This window comes from Scyliorhinus torazame, chromosome 13, assembly GCF_047496885.1.
Source record: "Scyliorhinus torazame isolate Kashiwa2021f chromosome 13, sScyTor2.1, whole genome shotgun sequence".
NCBI classification, from domain to species: domain Eukaryota; kingdom Metazoa; phylum Chordata; class Chondrichthyes; order Carcharhiniformes; family Scyliorhinidae; genus Scyliorhinus; species Scyliorhinus torazame.
Genome location: NC_092719.1, coordinates 207,556,293 through 207,574,847, shown reverse-complemented (window position 1 = coordinate 207,574,847; position 18,555 = coordinate 207,556,293). Strand labels below are relative to the sequence as shown.

At 48.6% G+C, this 18,555-nt stretch overlaps 1 protein-coding gene across 1 annotated transcript in view; it reads left to right on the top strand.

The window, feature by feature from the left end:
* The window catches only part of LOC140388571 (semaphorin-3G-like), a 207,214-nt gene that overhangs the window by 170,067 nt on the left and 18,592 nt on the right, over window positions 1–18,555 (top strand). The window contains exons 8-12 of the mRNA XM_072472981.1: window positions 268–382; window positions 907–976; window positions 4,984–5,128; window positions 6,510–6,741; window positions 15,747–15,838. Of these exons, the coding sequence (XP_072329082.1) occupies window positions 268–382; window positions 907–976; window positions 4,984–5,128; window positions 6,510–6,741; window positions 15,747–15,838 (654 nt within the window). The remainder of the gene's footprint in view (window positions 1–267; window positions 383–906; window positions 977–4,983; window positions 5,129–6,509; window positions 6,742–15,746; window positions 15,839–18,555) is intronic.

Genomic DNA, 18,555 nt, shown 5'->3' with positions numbered 1-18,555 from the left:
AAATGCAGTGAGCCATTCTGAGATCCACTGACCTCAACGGGAATGGAAAATCCCACCGGCGGAAAATCTCACCCAATCTGTCCTTTGATCCCATGACCGATTTAGATCTTACTTCTCCTGAACGACAGAAATGTTTATAAGAATCAGAATGTCAATTAGTTTGCTGTTGGCATCTAACTGAGGGTGAGAAGTCATTATTTGGGTAGGCAATGATCCCAGAAGTTCATGAAACATAACTGATGAGGTGTTTACAATGGTGCATTTCAGAATGACGCAGGAGGTCAAAGGGCACTGGTAAACAAATGGAGCACATTCGTCAAAGCCAGGCTGATATGTTCTGTTCCAGGACCTGATGGGATAGACACATACTTTGATGAGCTTGGTAAGCAAGAAATTATTTCGCTTCTTTAAGGTGGGGAATGGGGGAAATGGAAATGGAAATGGAAGATCGTTTCGCTTGCAATACCTTGCATCTCAGCACTAGGCATTCCCCGGCCAGCTCCACAGGACAAAGCCAAAGGCCGGACAAATCTCTCTTCTCCAGTGAAATCCTAGACCTACCCTTTTAGGATGTGTTTACCAGTTCACTTGGAGAAGTGAACATTGGCGTTGGGATAGTGCAAAGGTGGAGAGTACACATTTGAATCACCTTCGGAGTATAGAAACCAAATGCTAATGGAAATTTCCAATGATATGAGAATTTTTGCCTGCTTATCAATTCATCTATTGGTGATTCGTGCTGTTAGGTAAATTGGACATTCTGAATTCTCCCTCTGTGTACCCAAATAGGCACTCCGGAATGTGGCGACTAGGGGATTTTCACAGTAACTTCATTTCAGTGTTAATGTAAGCCTACTTGTGACAATAATAAAGGTTATTATTATATAATATTTGCCTGTGTCACAGAGGATGTGTTTCTACTGAGGACTAAGGATGAGAAGAATCCAGAAATCTATGCTCTATTTAGCACGATAAGGTAGGAAGTCAATTTATTTGCTCTTTTAATTAGCAATCTAAAACTGTTGAGACGCAGTAGGAGTTTATTCATTTTGTATTTAAGCAGTGCCTTTCACGATTGCAGGTTGTTTGGGGAAGGCAGTGGCGTAGTTGTTTGTCACTGGACTAGCATCCAGAGGTGCAGCCTAATGCTCTGAAGATGCAAGTTCAAATCCCACCATGGCAGTTGGTGGAATGCAAAGGGTAATCTCAGGAATGGTGACCATGACTGCGTTGTGCCGATTAGTCCAGCTTTGGAATGGCGACTGAGATGCTAGTGTGCTCAAGCAACAACTAGTCTATTTTATACGACGGAACTATGTACAGCTATTCATGACAAGATCTAACGCTGCTGAAGTCATGGACATTGGGCAGCACGGTAGCATTGTGGATAGCACAATTGCTTCACAGCTCCAGGGTCCCAGGTTCGATTCCCAGCTTGGTTCACTGTCTGTGCGGAGTCTGCACGTCCTCCCCGTGTGTGCATGGGTTTCCTCCGGGTGCTCCGGTTTCCTCCCACAGTCCAAAGATGTGCAGGTTAGGTGGATTGGCTGTGATAAATTGCCCTTAGTGTCCAAAATTGCCCTTAGTGTTGGGTGGGGTTACTGGGGGATGGGGATAGGGTGGAGGTGTTGACCTTGGGTAGAGTGCTCTTTCCAAGAGCTGGTGCAGACTCGATGGGCCGAATGGCCTCCTTCTACACTGTAAATTCTATGATAATCTATGATTCTCCCTCTTCAACTTCGAGTCATAGTCTCCAACATCATCATTTGGAAGGTGTTGTTTATACAATCCCACACATTACAAACCCTTGCAAACTCTAATACTACAATGACAATTATCATTGATTGTTGTAGAAATCTGGTTCAATAGCAGGGCAGGAAATCTGCCATCCTTACCTGGTCTGGCCTACCTGTAACTCCAGACCATAGCAATGCGGTTGACACTTAACTGCCTTTTGAAATGGCCTAGCAAGCCACTCAATTCAGGGGTAATTAAGGATGGGCAAGAAATGCTGGCCTTGCCAATGACACCCAGATCCCATGAATGAGTGAAGAATTGAAAGGTACTGCACATTCAGTGAAGTATTTTTGAAGTGCAGTTGTTTTTTTTAAAACCAAAGTTTGGAGCTAAGTGCTGGCCAAGATACCCGGAGAGCAGCCATGCACGTCCTCAAATTGTGACAGGAGATTTTTTTTTTGATGTCCTTCTGAGGGCGCAGTTGTGGCCGGTCGCTGGCCGCAGGGGTCTCTGGTTTTGCCAGCAGAAAGACTCTGTCAGCCTGTCGTGACTTGAACACGCGACCTCCTGATCGGGAGTGTGAAGCACTACCGTTGCACCACAAGGACTTGGTCGCACAATCTGGGCTGACATTTCATTGCGGTACTGAGGGAGCGCTGCTCTGTCGGACGTGCCGGCTTTCAGATGAGACGCCAAGCAGGGACCTGCTGGCCGGCTGTCTTAAGTGGACGTAAAAGATCCATTGGTACTATTTTAAAGATTATGGGGGTTCTCCCTGGTGTCCTGGCCAATATTTCTCCCCGCGACCAACGTCACTAAAAACAGACGAACTGGTTGTTATCACATTGCTGTTTGTGGGATCCTGCTGTGCACTAATCGGCTGCTGCCGTTCCGAAATTGCAACCGTGAGCACACTTCAAAATGCACTTCATTGGGCGGAAAGTACTTTGACATGTCCTGAGGTTGTGAAAGGTGCTATATAAATGCAGCTTCATTGTTATGTCTTTGACTTTACATAGAACATGCAGTGCAGAAGGAGGCCATTCGGCCCACCGAGTCTGCACCGACCCACTTAAGCCTCACTTCCACCCTTTCCCTGCAACCCAATAACCCCTCCTAACCTTTTTGGTCACTTAGGACGATTTAGCGCGGCCAATCCACCTAACCTGCACGTCTTTGGACTGTGGGGGGAAACCAGAGCACCCGGAGGAAACCCACGCAGACACGGGGAGAACGTGCAGACTCCGCACAGACAGTGACCCAGCGGGAAATCGAACCTGGGACCTTGGCGCTGTGAAGCCACAGTGCTATCCACTTGTGCTACCGTGCTGCCCACTAGGTCAGTTATGGGTGTAATTTCACACATAGGGCAGGAATAGGCAGCCTGCCTAATTCTTAGAGTTAAAATGGTGCAAAGCATGCCAATTTTACAGTGGATAATCTACCTCGAAACACCCCAGGTATAAGTGCTGGGGTATGAGTATTTAGCATCAACAATGCAGTGGCTAACTAGTTAAAATAAGCAAATGGTGCCTCTGCTGAAGAGGCACAAAGGAAAGTAACACACATTGAGCAAGCATCCAGTCAACTCAAGATTTGTGCCAATGGGCTGAGTGTTAGGTTTACAAATTTACATTACAGTTTCCAAGAACACAAACTACGAGAACAGAGGCCCAGTGGTTTATGGATATCAGATGACGTGAGATTAAGCTGTAGTTTGCGATATAATTCTTTGTGGTCCTAACAAAATAAACAGTGGCAATGGTAGTTAAACTTAGCCTGTGCTGAGCTAACTGAGCTGATAGCAGAGATGGATGGCGGGACAACGCAAATTGACCTCAAAGTGCCGAGACAAGGGAGAGGAAAATCAGTGTTCAGCTCCAGTGACTCCTCCAGTTGGAATGGGATCAGCCTGGACTATGACAGCCTATCGTGAATTCTGTTCCTTTTTATTTCTGTGTGGTTGTTCCAGGGCAGCACGGTAGCCTTGTGGATAGCACAATTGCTTCACAGCTCCAGGGTCCCAGGTTCGATTCCGGCTTGGGTCACTGTCTGTGCGGAGTCTGCACATCCTCCCTGCGTGGGTTTCCTCCGGGTGCTCCGGTTTCCTCCCACAGTCCAAAGATGTGCAGGTTAGGTGGATTGGCCATGATAAATTGCCCTTAGTGTCCAAAATTGCCCTTAGTGTTGGGTGGGGTTACTGGGTTATGGGGATAGGGTGGCGGTGTTGACCTTGGGTGGGGTGCTCTTTCCAAGAGCCGGGGCAGACTCGATGGACCGAATGGCCTCCTTCTGCACTGTAAATTCTATGAATAGGTACAGTTGTGGATTAAAGAGGTATATGTCATAATATACATACAGGTATATGATGGTGCACAGACAGGCAGTGATTGACACACAGGATGACCAGTGAACACACGGAACACAGCAGCCAATCACCAGACAGGACACGACAACTATAAAGCCAGAGGGCACTAGTTTTCCCACTCTCTTGGGATCCAGCCACAGTCAGAGCCCGTGAGCAGCAACTAGAACATACAACATGTGGTAGTAAGATAGTCTGGTCAGGTTAGCCTCAGGTCTCCAGTCAAGTCAGCATAGTGTCAACCCACAGTTAAAGTATGCATGATAGTTAAGAGTTCAATAAAATCGAGTTGCATTTCTTCAATTGTTGGAAGCCTGTCTCTCTCACTGCTGCAGTAAACACAGTCCTCGCAGACCCGGCATACCCAACACATCAGTATAGATTCTTTATTTTTAATTTGTTTTCAAGTTGTGAGTGGCACTGACGAGGCAGCTCTTATTGTCCTTCCTTCGTTGACCTGAAGGCATTAAGTGTCAAACACCTAGTGGCAGGACTGGAGTCACACAGAGCCCAGGCTATATTGGGATGGCAGCTCCATCCCTAAAGGACATCAAGGTCCCACTTGGGTTCCAGCTTTCATGGTCATTTTTCCTCACGCTGGACTATAAATTGCTGGATTTATGAAATTGATTCTGCAGCTTGTACTGTCGGGATTTGAACTCCCAACCTGAATCCAGTATCATAATCACTGGACTACCTGCTTTCTGGGCCATTGTTAGAACTGGGGCTAAAAGTCTATTGATTGTTGGTCATGGATAGTTGATGTAGCAGAGTCTAGAGACAAGGCTGGTTCTCATTTGAAATGCAGACAAGAATTGACTGTCAAGCAAAGGATCGTATTTCGATATTTGACCGTTTTTATATTGTAAATATTATTTCAGTAATGTCTTCCAAGGCTATGCTGTTTGCGTCTATCACATGGCTGATATACGAGAGGTGTTCAATGGACCTTACGCTCACAAGGAAGGACCTGACTATCAGTGGACAGCGTATGAGGGCAAAGTTCCTTACCCAAGACCTGGATCTGTGAGTATCCCAGCAAGGGAAAATCATTGAATGCTGTTCTGGTATCTCCACATAGTCTGATTTATATTGCCATTCTTCCACCAAGTGGACAGGCGGGCGACTTGCTTTGCTAATCATTGACTCAAATGGCAGGCAGGCTGGTGCCATACTCCTGCTGTTTATCAATGTTCATTTGTTGCTTTCCAGAGGATGCGCAGGAATACCCCGTTTTGATGCCCGGGTTAGCTCAATGCCACTTGCTGTGTGCCAGTGGGCATCTGTCTCGACATGTTCTGCGGGATACATGCACAGTTTCAAAAGGAGGCTTGTGAGAGTGCAGGCAAGCTGAACGTCTGTTAATAACCCCCGGGGATACCCGAATCAATCTCCCCATGGGACCCGTAGAATACAATCTTCCCCGCTAGTGGGCAGAGGCACGCCGAGCTGGGGCTCACAGTTATCTTGTACAAAGGCCGGCCCAGACAGGGACTGCCATCTCGGTAATACTGTGTCTGTATTTACTGCCTTAGTTCAGATTCTTTTGATCATGAATAAACCAGCGTTCGCCCAACTACCCGGCCTCCTGGGTCTTTCGAATCTGGGGCCGGGTGCTCAATACGCATAAAACAAGAAAAGGCCGCGGAGCAGATCGAGAGCATTACCTCTGACCATCCATCATGGCCTGAATGAGATATCTGTGCAAATATTCCACAATCTCGACACATAAGTCAGGGTCCGCGAGTTCAAATCCAACCACAGCAGGTTGAGTATTTTGAATTCAATTGAAAAAAAAAAGACAAGAAATAAAAAGTTTGCACCAGTAAAAGTGACGACGAAAATGTTGGATTTTTGAAATTTATTTGTAATTTTTATTCGTTGATGTTTAAGGAACCCTTACCTGGTCTGGTCTCCCTCTGACTCCAGGCCCATAGCAGTGCGGTTGACTCTAAACTGCCCTCTGGAGTGGCCCTGCACCCAAACGCATTGGATCAAACGGTTACAATGCAGCACTTTAAGAAGGCCCGTGGCCACCTCCTCAAGGGTAACTATGGACGGGTGGGAAATTCCAGCCTTGCCAATGATTCCAACATCCCAGGAAACTCCCAGACGTGTATCTAATTCCCTGTCACCATGAATCAACTCTCCCTCTACTGGCATTTGACAAGTCAATCCTTCTTCCCCAGCCCAGGAATCATATCCCAGTTAATTTTGGATTCGCTGTTAATGCTTGTCCCATGTCACTTACGTTCCCAGATGTTCACCTCTGTTTCCTGAAAGAACAAATAGGCCTCAATGTGAAGAAGTACATGTCAAGATTAGCAGCTTTTAATGATTGACCCCGTCACCTATCTTCCATGCATTGCTATTGGTTCTTTTTTTTTAATTGCTCTTTTTTCTACAGTGTCCCAGCAAGATTACCACCCAACCCAGTCAGCAGTACACCAGCACCAAGGATTACCCCGACGATGTCCTCCATTTTGCTCGCAGTCATCCGCTGATGTTCCAGCCGGTGTATCCTCTAAATCAGCATCCGGTGCTCATTAAAACCAATGTCCAGTACAAGATGACACAGATCGTGGTGGACCGGGTAGAGGCAGAGGATGGACAGTACGACGTCATGTTCATTGGGACAGGTATGCTGCATGCCGGTTAGATCAACGCCTTCTAAACCCCATGCACAGCGGTGACTGAACAGTGTTGGGAATTACATAGAACTTGCAGCATTGCTATCCGTCCAAGCAGGGTTTAAGCTCCACGTGAGCTTCTTCCCACCGCTCGTCATCTCACTCCATCGCCCTCGACTGGTGGCTCGGTGGCCCAGTGGTTAGCACTGCTGCCTCACAGTGACGAGGACCCAGGTTCGGTCCTGGCCCCGGCTCACTGTCTGTGGGGAGTTTGCATATTCTCCCCGAGTCTACATGTGTCTCACCCCTCACACCTGGGGATGAGAAAAATATCAGCCATGATTGAGTGGACGAGACCCGATGGCCTAATTCTGCTCCTAGGTCTTATGGTCTAACCCAAAGATGTGCAGGGTAGGTGGGTTGGTCACACATTAATTGGACTTTTAAAAAAAAATGTAACCCTCATCTTCCCTTTTGGGGCGGCAAAGTGGCAGAGTGGTTAGCACTGCTGCCACACAGCTCCAGGTCCCGGGTTCAATTCCAGCCTCGGGTGACTGTCCGTGTGGAGACTGCACGTTCTCCCCGTGTCTGCGTGGGTTTCCTCCGGGTGCTGTGGTTTCCTCCCAGAGTCCAAAGACGTGCAACTTAGGTGGATTGGCCGCGCTAAATTACCCCTTAGTGTCCAAAAGGTTAGCTACCCCACTGGATTACGGGAATAGGGTACAGGTGTGGGCTTAAGTAGGGTGCTCTTTCCAAAGGCTGGTGCAGACTCGATAGGCCAAATGGCCTCGTTCGGCACTGTTAATTCTATAAATATATCACCTCGACATTTCTCTGTGGTTGCCAGCTGTGCGCCCGAGCCACAGTGAGAGGTTAGAATGAGTCTATGTGAGGACCCTGCATGCAAAAGCTCTTCAGTCTGGGCTGCTCAGTAAGTGCTGTCTTGTTTCACGCTGCGCCTGTGTCATGATATTCAAACACACACATCATGATGGACACACTAACAGGCAAATCAGAGTACACAACACCACAACCAATCACAGACAAGAACACCAACCACATAAAAAGCACGAGCACGACACCTGGAGGTCAGTAGGTCTGGGGAGAAGGAAGCATGAAAGAGCTGTTGAAACACCACAAGCAGGGAGCCCCCCACGTGCAGAGTGCAAAGACCAAGTTGTAAATAGTGAGTTTAAATAAACAAGTGTTGTACCATATGCAACTGTGTTGGCTCTTCTGTGTGTTAGAACACCCAACACCACATGGTACAGGAGTGGATCGATACCTGCCTACCAACCTGCCATTCTGGACATGGACCACACCGGCAAACCGCAGCCGATGCAAGTCACGGGGAACCTAGGCACCAACTGGAAGCTCTACAGGCAGCGATTTGACCTGTACATCCGTGCCACCGAAAAACAGAATGTCTCGGATGATTCGAAGATTGCAATGCTCCTCTTCTACGCAGGCCCCCACCCAAATGATGTCTTTAATTCACTGGTGTTCGAGGAAGGCGAAAACCAGGCCAAATATGACACGGTCATCCTCAAAATGGACCAGCACTTTCAAACTGAAGTAAACGAAACTTTCGAAAGATACATCTTTCAGCAACGCCTGCAAGGTAAGGAGGAGCTTTTTCAACCCTTTTTGACGCACCTCCGGATTCTAGCGCAGTCCTGCGGTTACGGCACCACCACAGAGTCCATGATCAGGGACCAGATTGTTTTTGGCGTTGCCTCCAGTGGCCTACGCCAGCAGCTTCTTAAAATAAAGAGCCTCACCTTAGCGTCTGCTGTGGAAGCCTGTGTCCTCCATGAAAATGCGACCTGCCGTTTTGCCCGATTTCAGGCGTCCGAGTTGGCACGGAGGGGGTCCCCAGCCGTCGAATCGGCAAGCCAGGCCGCCCACGACGTTGAACGCATCCAGGCCGTCGATTTCTTCCCGCCCCACGGCCCGGACGACAGCGGCCGCTTCCCGCGCTTTTCGCGGTCTCCCGCGCAGGTGCGCGCCAAGAATAACGGCCACAACGAGGGACGCACTGCGCAGGCGCGCCCACCGCAAGATCGCACTGCGCATGCGCAGTGGCGCAACGAACGCCGTGACGTCATGACGTGCAGCAAGTGTGGAGGTCTACACTTAAAAGGGCAATGTCCTGCAAAATACCAACAGTGCAACAGATGTGCCATGATAGGCCACTACGCAGCCCGCTGTCGTGCGGCTCAACCCATGGATCCGGCGCATCCTCGACAACCTCGCACACGAGTCAGGACCGTCCAGCCCACGCATCAAGACTTCCAGTTAAGTGATGCAGATGACCAGGATGACTTCAGAGTTGCCGTCATTGATGTCAACAAGGTCAATGCCATCAATCCAGACGATGAGTGGTGTGCCACCCTGACGGTCAACCGATCGCGCGTCGCCTTCCGTCTGGACACCGGCGCATCCGCCAACCTGATTGCTTACTCTGCAGTCCAGGCCATGAAGGTCAAACCACTCATCACACCATCCCGGCTTCAGATGGTTGACTATAACGGGAACGTTATCCCGTCCGTAGGATCTTGCCAGCTACAGGTGACTCACAAGGGGTACACGGCCACACTCCCCTTCGAAGTTGTGGGCTCATCAAAGGACTCGTTACTGGGCGCACAAGCGTGTAAGGTCCTTCACCTGGTACAGCGCATCATGTCTCTCTCTCCAGATGAGATATCCGACTTCCCGGATGCTGAGTTCCACGCGAATCTCCATTCCCTCCTCGCTCACAACCAGGAGGTTTTTGAAGGCATGGGGACATTGCCACACACGTACAAGATTCGACTCAGACCGGACGCCATCCCTGTCGTTCACGCACCTCGCAGGGTTCCTGCGCCTCTCAAAGACCGCCTCAAGGCACAACTGCAGATTCTTCAGGACCAAGGGGTCCTATCCAAGGTCACGGAGCCCACGCCATGGGTCAGCTCCATGGTCTGTGTAAAGAAGCCCTCTGGCGAGCTCCGTATATGTATAGATCCAAAAGATCTGAACAACAACATCATGCGGGAACACTATCCCATCCCAAAACGAGAAGACCTCACCAGCGAGATGGCGCGAGCCAACATATTCACTAAATTGGATGCGTCCAAAGGATTCTGGCAGATCCAACTGGACCCGGCCAGCCGAAGACTATGCACATTCAACACCCCTTTTGGCAGATTCTGCTACAACCGGATGCCATTCGGCATCATTTCGGCATCTGAAGTATTCCACCGCATTATGGAGCAGATGATGGAAGGCATCGAAGGGGTACGTGTATATGTGGACGATATCATCATTTGGTCCACCACTCCGCAGGAACACATGCATCGTCTTCGACGTGTCTTCACCCGCATACGGCAAAATGGCCTGCGTCTCAACCGTGCGAAGTGTGCTTTCGGCCAGACGGAGCTGAAATTCCTCGGGGACCACATCTCAAGGTCCGGGGTCCGTCCCGATGCAGACAAGGTTAGCGCCATCACAGCCATGCCACGACCGGCTGACAAGAAGGCTGTCTTAAGATTCCTGGGCATGGTCAACTTCCTTGGGAAGTTCATTCCCAACCTGGCTTCTCATACAACAAACATGCGCCATCTCGTAAAAAAATCGACGGAATTCAACTGGCACCAGTCGCATCAGCAGGAATGGGAGGAGCTCAAGCACAAACTGGTCACGGCACCAGTGCTGGCCTTCTTTGACGCGACTCGCCCTACAAAGATCTCAACAGACGCCAGCCAATCTGGTATTGGAGCGGTACTCCTGCAAAAAGACAGCACGTCATCATGGGCCCCGGTTGCGTATGCCTCACGAGCCATGACCCCTACCGAACAGCGCTACGCGCAAATCGAAAAAGAATGCCTGGGCTTGTTAACTGGACTGGACAAGTTCCACGACTATGTGTATGGCCTGCCACGATTCACGGTCGAAACTGACCACCGCCCCCTGGTCAACATCATTAACAAAGACCTGAACGACATGACTCCTCGCCTCCAGCGCATCTTACTCAAACTCAGGAGGTACGATTTTGAACTGATCTACACTCCGGGGAAGGAACTCATAGTGGCGGACACTCTTTCCCGAGCAGTGAGCACACCACCAGATGCGGAGGGGTTCGTGCGTCAAATTGAGGCACACGTGACTCTGACAGCAGCAAATATGCCAGCTGATGATCCTTGTCTGGCCCACATACGCGCAGAGACGGCGACTGACCCTCTGCTGCAGCGAGTGATGCGCCACATGACGGAAGGGTGGCTAAAAGGGCAGTGCCCCCAGTTTTACAATGTGCGAGATGATCTCACCAATATAGACGGGGTCCTTATGAAATCGCATAGGATCGTCATTCCACACAGTGTGCGCCAGATGATTCTTCGTCAACTACACGAAGGCCACTTGGGTGTCGAAAAATGCAGACGAAGGGCCCGGGCGGCGGTATATTGGCCGGGTATTAATGAAGACATAGCCAACATGGTGCTCAACTGCACAACCTGTCAGAGGTTTCAGCCGGCGCAACCTCCGGAAACACTTCTACCACACGAGATGGTGACGTCCCCCTGGGCGAAGGTGGGTGTTGACCTATTTCACGCGCTCGGCAGAGATTACATTGTTATTATAGACTACTTCTCAAACTACCCGGAAGTCATGCCTCTCCATGATCTGACGTCGTCCGCAGTCATTGGGGCCTGCAAGGAAACGTTTGCTCGCCATGGCATTCCAAGGACTGTCATGTCAGACAATGGACCTTGTTTTGCCAGCCGTGAATGGTCGTCCTTTGCCGCAGCATATGGTTTCACTCATGTGACATCCAGCCCTCTGCATCCACAATCGAACGGGAAGGCTGAAAAGGGTGTCCACATCGCAAAGCGGCTCCTGTGCAAGGCGGCTGATGCCGGATCGGACTTTAACCTTGCCTTGCTGGCCTATCGATCGGCCCCGTTATCCACGGGCCTCTCGCCAGCGCAGCTACAAATGGGTCGCTCCCTCAGGACGACGGTACCTTCCGTCCTGGCACCGACAACAGACCATGAGGCGGTTCTTCGGGACATGCAACTGCAGCGTGATCGCCAGAAAGGTCGGTACGACACACGAGCGACGGACCTGCCCCCCCTGTCCTCCGGAGACAAAGTACGCGTCCATCAACCGTATGGTGGCTGGTCAGCACCGGCCGAAGTCCTCCGACAAGTGGCTCCCCGCTCGTTCCTGATTCGCATGCCGGATGGTTCCGTGCGTCGCCGCAATCGGCGCGCCCTTCGCCGACTTCCACGTTCACAGCCACACAACACGCCAGATCCTCAACAGGCTTCCGAGGATGACTTTGTGGAGCTGCCGCACATCACGCCCTTTCCATCGCCACCCATGGCCATGCCTGCACAGCAGCCGGTGGTTCTTGATCCACCCTTAAGGCGGTCAACCCGAATTCGTCGCAAACCCATTAGAATGGACTTATAATACAGTTCATATGTTTAATAAGTTGGACAATTTTACATGATAACCTGTTGTTGTTTATCGTTCCAGATGTCGTCTGACTGGACAACTGTTCAAAATTTTTTTTCTTCTTCTCTCGTTCGCATTTCTGTTATGTTATGGTACAACTGGATTCATGTGACGCACTCGACATCGCCCCATGTACATAGTTCCGTCATAGACACATGCTGCACACGACACACACACACTCTTAGATGCACTCACGTCACGATCATATTTATTACCACGTAGGCACATATCTTTGTAAAAAGGGGGGATGTCATGATATTCAAACACACACATCATGATGGACACACTAACAGGCAAATCAGAGTACACAACACCACAACCAATCACAGACAAGAACACCAACCACATAAAAAGCACGAGCACGACACCTGGAGGTCAGTAGGTCTGGGGAGAAGGAAGCATGAAAGAGCTGTTGAAACACCACAAGCAGGGAGCCCCCCACGTGCAGAGTGCAAAGACCAAGTTGTAAATAGTGAGTTTAAATAAACAAGTGTTGTACCATATGCAACTGTGTTGGCTCTTCTGTGTGTTAGAACACCCAACACCACAGCCTGTATGTCAGGTGTGCAAGTGGGAGGTGTGTAAGGCAGTGCATGTGAGGGCTAAGCGTGGAGAGTTGTGTGGGCGCTGTGTCTGAGTGCTGTCTAGGGAAGGTTCTGTCGCCCGGTGCTGTGTGTGTGCATTCCTGTGGTGAATCTGGTGATTTAATGCATGTGCAGTGGCAACAGTTCATGCCTGTGGCTCAGTGGGAGCTTCTCGGTCTGAATGTTATGTATTCCAACCTAGCCAGTCCGAACAAAGTACTGAGGGAGTGCTATACCGTCAGGAGTGCCGTCGTTCAGAAGGAACGCTAAACTGCGGCCTCATCAGCCTTTTCAGGGGCAAGCAAAAGGTCCTTGGTAACGCTCTGAACACCAGCCGAGTTCTCCCACGTTGACATTCCTCCCTCAATAAGTATCGGCGTCAAAAAAAAAATCAACTGGCCTATTTGTTGTTTGTGGGATCCTGTTGTGCAAATAGATCACTGCAAAGACGTGGCTGTCAATGTCTTTCGAGTCATAACTGGGGTGAAGAAATTTCTGATGATTCTGGGTAGCGTGTTTTGTAAATGCCAGTCTTTTATGTTCAATGCGATACAGGCCTTCAATGATCTAACCGGCACGGGAGGATATTAAATCTACACTCAGTCAAATGAGGTTCGATTTCCTGTCTCATTGTTTCCAACCCACGCCTCAGAGCCATGTCCCTCAGACAAAACTACACAGCTTGTTGATCAATAAGAGGACAGGCCAGCAGTTATTCGATCGCCATCAATTAACAATGTTACTCCACAAGCCTCGTGTTGAAGATTCGTTTTTTGTTAACCTCTGACATTTAGGGAGCTAATTTGCCGAGGTCAAGCTGCTGTGAGCCCTCGCACCTAGCATGAAATATTGTCAGATCACAGGGGGGGACTTTGATTTTCCATCCAGAAGGTTGCCCTCCAATAACCAGATACCTCAAAGCCCTTGAATGTTTGAAGCTGAGCTGTATATTCATTCCAGGGATCCCCGGTGTGATGAGGCTCGTGGCTCCTCCCGCCAACATTCTTACACAAAGCAGCCCAGTGCTCTGGGTTCTTCCTTCACTGGGCACTCTTTGTTAACGGCATGGAGGAATGTCTTCTCTTAGCTCCGCAAATGTCAACATTAACAAACTAAAGCTTTGTGATGTGATTGTGTGTGGTCAGCGCACAAGAGACCACAGCCGACAACTCAACAAACAACCCAGGGAATATCAGCAACTTGGTTTCCTCGGCTTTTTAATAAATCGTTTCTTTTGCTCCATCTCACAAATGTTACTCAGCAACTGTACTGAAGAAGGCAACTGTTCGCCGAGCAGCTACTCAGCAGTTGATGAGTGAAACTAGGCTTCGGGCTTTTTAAAAAAATATTATTTCATGGGACGGGGCTATTTCTGTTGTTGAGGCCCTTCCCAAATTGCCCTTAAATTGGGATGTTGGCTCGGCAATCTGAAATGAAATTAAATGAAATGAAAATCGCTTATTGTCACAAGTAGGCTTCAAATGAAGTTACTGTGAAAAGCCCCTAGTCGCCACATTCCGGCACCTGTTCGGGGAGCCTGGTACGGGAATTGAACCGCGCTGCTGGCCTGCCTTGGTCTGCTTTAAAAGCCAGCGATTTAGCCCCGTGTGCTAAACCAGCCCCCATCTGAGAATGCAGTTAAGAGTCAACCATATTGGTGGCACGGTAGCACAGTGGCTAGCACTGTTGCTTCGCAGCGACAGGGACTCGGGTTCGATTCCCGGCTTGGGTCACTGTCTGTGCGGAGTCTGCACGTTCTCCCCGCGTCTGCGTGGGTTTCCTCCGGCTGCTCCGGTTTCCTCCTACAAAGAAGTGCTTGTGAGGTGAATAGGGCATTCTGAATTCTCCCTCAATGTAGCCAAACAGGCGACCCGAGTATTTTCACGGTATCTTCATTGCAGTGTTAATGTAAGCCTACATGTGTCAATAATAAAGATATTATTATTATATTGCTGGGGACCTGGAGTTACATGTAGGCAAGGTAAGGATGGCCGATTATCTTCCCTCAAGGGGATAAGTGAACCAGATGGTTTTTCTGACATTCGGTGATGGTTCCATGGTCACTGTTATTGAAGCTTTCCAATCTCAGATTTTATTAATTGAATTTAAATTTCACCAGGTGCCATGGTGAGATTTGAACCCCTGTCCCCGGAGCATTAGTCTGGACTCTGGATCACCAGTCCAATGGCATTGCCGCTGCTCCACCATCTCCTGTACATTTACCAGGCTTGAGGCCGAGTTTAGCATGGTAGGTTTTTCCTGAGGAACTGAGGCAGGATGGATCGAACACACTCTTCATCTGTTAGCTGACTGTGAGTTGGGAGCTCTCTCTGTTTGGCGTGCCGGAACCTCATAGCATGACCAAACCGTACAACACGCTTGCAGAACCTTTGGCATCACTTCACTACCCTGCAGATATTGTCTGGAAGAGGGAGGAAGTTGCGGCTGTGGGGGGAAAGCTTGAGAAGGAACTTCCATTTACATAGTACCTTCCCTGACCTCAGCACATCCCACAGTGCTTATCAGCCAATGTGGTAGTGGTCTCTATCTTAACGAAGGAAATACGGCAGCCAGTTTGTGCACAGCAGGATCCCACAGACAGCAGTATGATAATGAGTACGTAATTTGTTATCTAAGTGATGTGGATTGAAGGCTAAATATTGGCCAGGTCACCGGAGAAAACCCTCCCCCTCCCCCTACTCTTCTTTGAAAAGCACCATGGGATCTTATCCATCCATTCAGACAGCTGAAAGTCAGGGAGAGAAGAATTGGATCCATAACGAGAGAAGATCCTCAAAATATCAACAGATGACGCAGGAGGCGGAGGATGAGGAAAAACATTGAATATATTGTTTTATTCCCTTTGTTTCTTCTCAATTCAATTTACCGGAGAGGAATTTTAAGAGGGGCTGGTATTTTCTTCCTCTACAGATACTGGGGTGGTCCTGAAGACAATTGCTCTGCGGAAGGGGAATGCAGTGCAGAGTGAAGAAGTCATTCTGGAAGAGCTTCAGGTGTTTAAGGTATTCACTCTGTCCTCTTGTATCGTCAAGACATATACAGTGAAGGGTGGAACCCTCAAGAGTATTATACAGTGAATGGTAGAACCCTCAATAGTATTATACAGTGAATGGTAGAGCCCTCAAAAGTATTGACAGGTAGAGAGACCTAGGTGTACAGGTCCACAGGTCACTGAAAGGGGCAACACAGGTGGAGAAGGTAGTCAAGAAGGCATACGGCATGCTTGCCTTCATTGGCCGGGGCATTGAGTATAAAAATTGGCAAGTCATGTTGCAGCTGTATAGAGCCTTAGGCCACACTTGGAGTATAGTGTTCAATTCTGGTCGCCACACTACCAGAAGGATGTGGAGGCTTTAGAGAGAGTGCAGAAGATATTCACCAGGATGTTTCCTGGTATGGAGGGCATTAGCTATGAGGAGAGGTTGAATAAACTTGGTTTGTTCTCACTGGAACGACGGAGGTTGAGGGGCGACCTGATAGAGGTCTACAAAGTTGAAGAGGGCCGAAGGCTCTGTTCCTGTGCTGTACTTTTCTTTGTTCTTTGTTCTAAGACATAATCTGACACGAATGGATCTCCTAACGTTCAAATTGTGAAAGTTCTAAGGTACTTAGAGCCTTAATGGGTCCAAGCAGTGTCCCAGTGATCGATGTGTAACAACACCTCATATCCTTGCACGATCAACCAGGTGACCAAATCGGTTTGCCCAGTGCATTGTTCATTTTAATCATGAACAAATCAAAGTGTAATTGGGATTTAAAACCTGCAATCTCCATTTTTGCCCGCAAGCCAAAGCAAAAGGAAATGTCCTGAAATTAGGAATCAATTTGTAACTTTCTTAATTAAGTATGATGAAAATCAGTTCATTTGTTCAAATCAGTTGTCGAGGAGAATACTGAGATTCAGGCTACTAGACTAGAAGGGCTTGAGGTTCATAAGGAGGAGGTGTTAACAATCCTGGAAAGGGTGAAAATAGATAAGTCCCCTGGGCCGGATGGGATTTATCCTAGGATTCTCTGGGAAGCTAGGGAGGAGATTGCTGAGCCTTTGGTTTTGATCTTTAAGTCATCTTTGTCAACAGGAATAGTGCCAGAAGACTGGAGGATAGCAAATGTTGTCCCCTTGTTCAAGAAGGGGAGTAGAGACAACCCCGGTAATTATAGACCAGTGAGCCTTACTTCTGTTGTGGGCAAAATCTTGGAGAGGTTTATAAGAGATAGGGTGTATAATCATCTGGAAAGGAATAATTTGATTAGACATAGTCAACACGGTTTCATGAAGGGTAGGTCGTGCCTCACAAACCTTATTGAGTTCTTTGAGAAGGTGACCGAACAGGTGGATGAGGGTAAAGCAGTTGATGTGGTGTATATGGATTTCAGTAAAGCGTTTGATAAGGTTCCCCACGATAGGCTACTGCAGAAAATACGGAAGCATGGGATTCAGGGAGATTTAGCAGTTTGGATCAGAAAGTGGCTAGCTGGAAGAAGACAAAGGGTGGTGGTTGATGGGAAGTGTTCAGACTGGAGTCCAGTTACTAGTGGTTTACCACAAGGATCTGTTTTGGGGCCACTGCTGTTTGGCATTTTTATAAATGACCTGGAGGAGGGTGTAGAAGGATGGGTGAGTAAATTTGCAGATGACACTAAAGTCGGTGGAGTTGTGGACAGTGCGGAAGGATGTTACAAGTTACAGAGGGACATAGATAAGCTGCAGCGCTGGGCTGAGAGGTGGCAAATGGAGTTTAATGCAGAAAAGTGTGAGGTGATTCATTTTGGAAGGAATAACAGGAACACAGAGTACTGGGCTAATGGTAAGATTCTTGGCAGTGTGGATGAGCAGAGAGATCTCGGTGTCCATGTACATAGATCCCTGAAGGTTGCCACTCAGGTTGAGAGGGTTGTTAAGAAGGCGTACGGTGTGTTAGCTTTTATTGGTAGAGGGATTGAGTTTCGGAGCCATGAGGTCATGTTGCAGCTGTACAAAACTCTGGTGCGGCCGCATTTGGAGTATTGCGTGCAATTCTGGTCGCCGCATTATAGGAAGGATGTGGAAGCATTGGAAAGGGTGCAGAGGAGATTTACCAGAATGTTGCCTGGTATGGAGGGAAGATCTTATGAGGAAAGGCTGAGGGACTTGAGGCTGTTTTCGTTAGAGAGAAGAAGGTTAAGAGGTGACTTAATTGAGACATACAAGATGATCAGAGTATTGGATAGGGTGGACAGTGAGAGCCTTTTTCCTCAGATGGTGATGTCTAGCACGAGGGGACATAGCTTTAAATTGAGGGGTGATAGATATAAGACAGATATCAGAGGTAGGTTCTTTACTCAGAGAGTAGTCAGGGTGTGGAATGCCCTGCCTGCAACAGTAGTGGACTCGCCAACACTAAGGGTATTCAAATGGTCATTGGATAGACATATGGACGATAAGGGAATAGTGTAGATGGGCTTTAGAGTGGTTTCACAGGTCTGCGCAACATTGAGGGCCGAAGGGCCTGTACTGCGCTGTAATGTTTTATGTTCTATGTTCTATTTTCCGTTTCATGAAATGAAATGAAATGAAAATCGCTTATTGTCACAAGTAGGCTTCAAAAGAAGTTACTGTGAAAAGCCCCTAGTCGCCACATTCCAGCGCCTGTTCGGGGAGGCTGGTACGGGAACATGAGGAAATGTTGATGAGGCATGTAAAGTTTAATCCACTTCTGCATGGAAATGACAGAGTTGA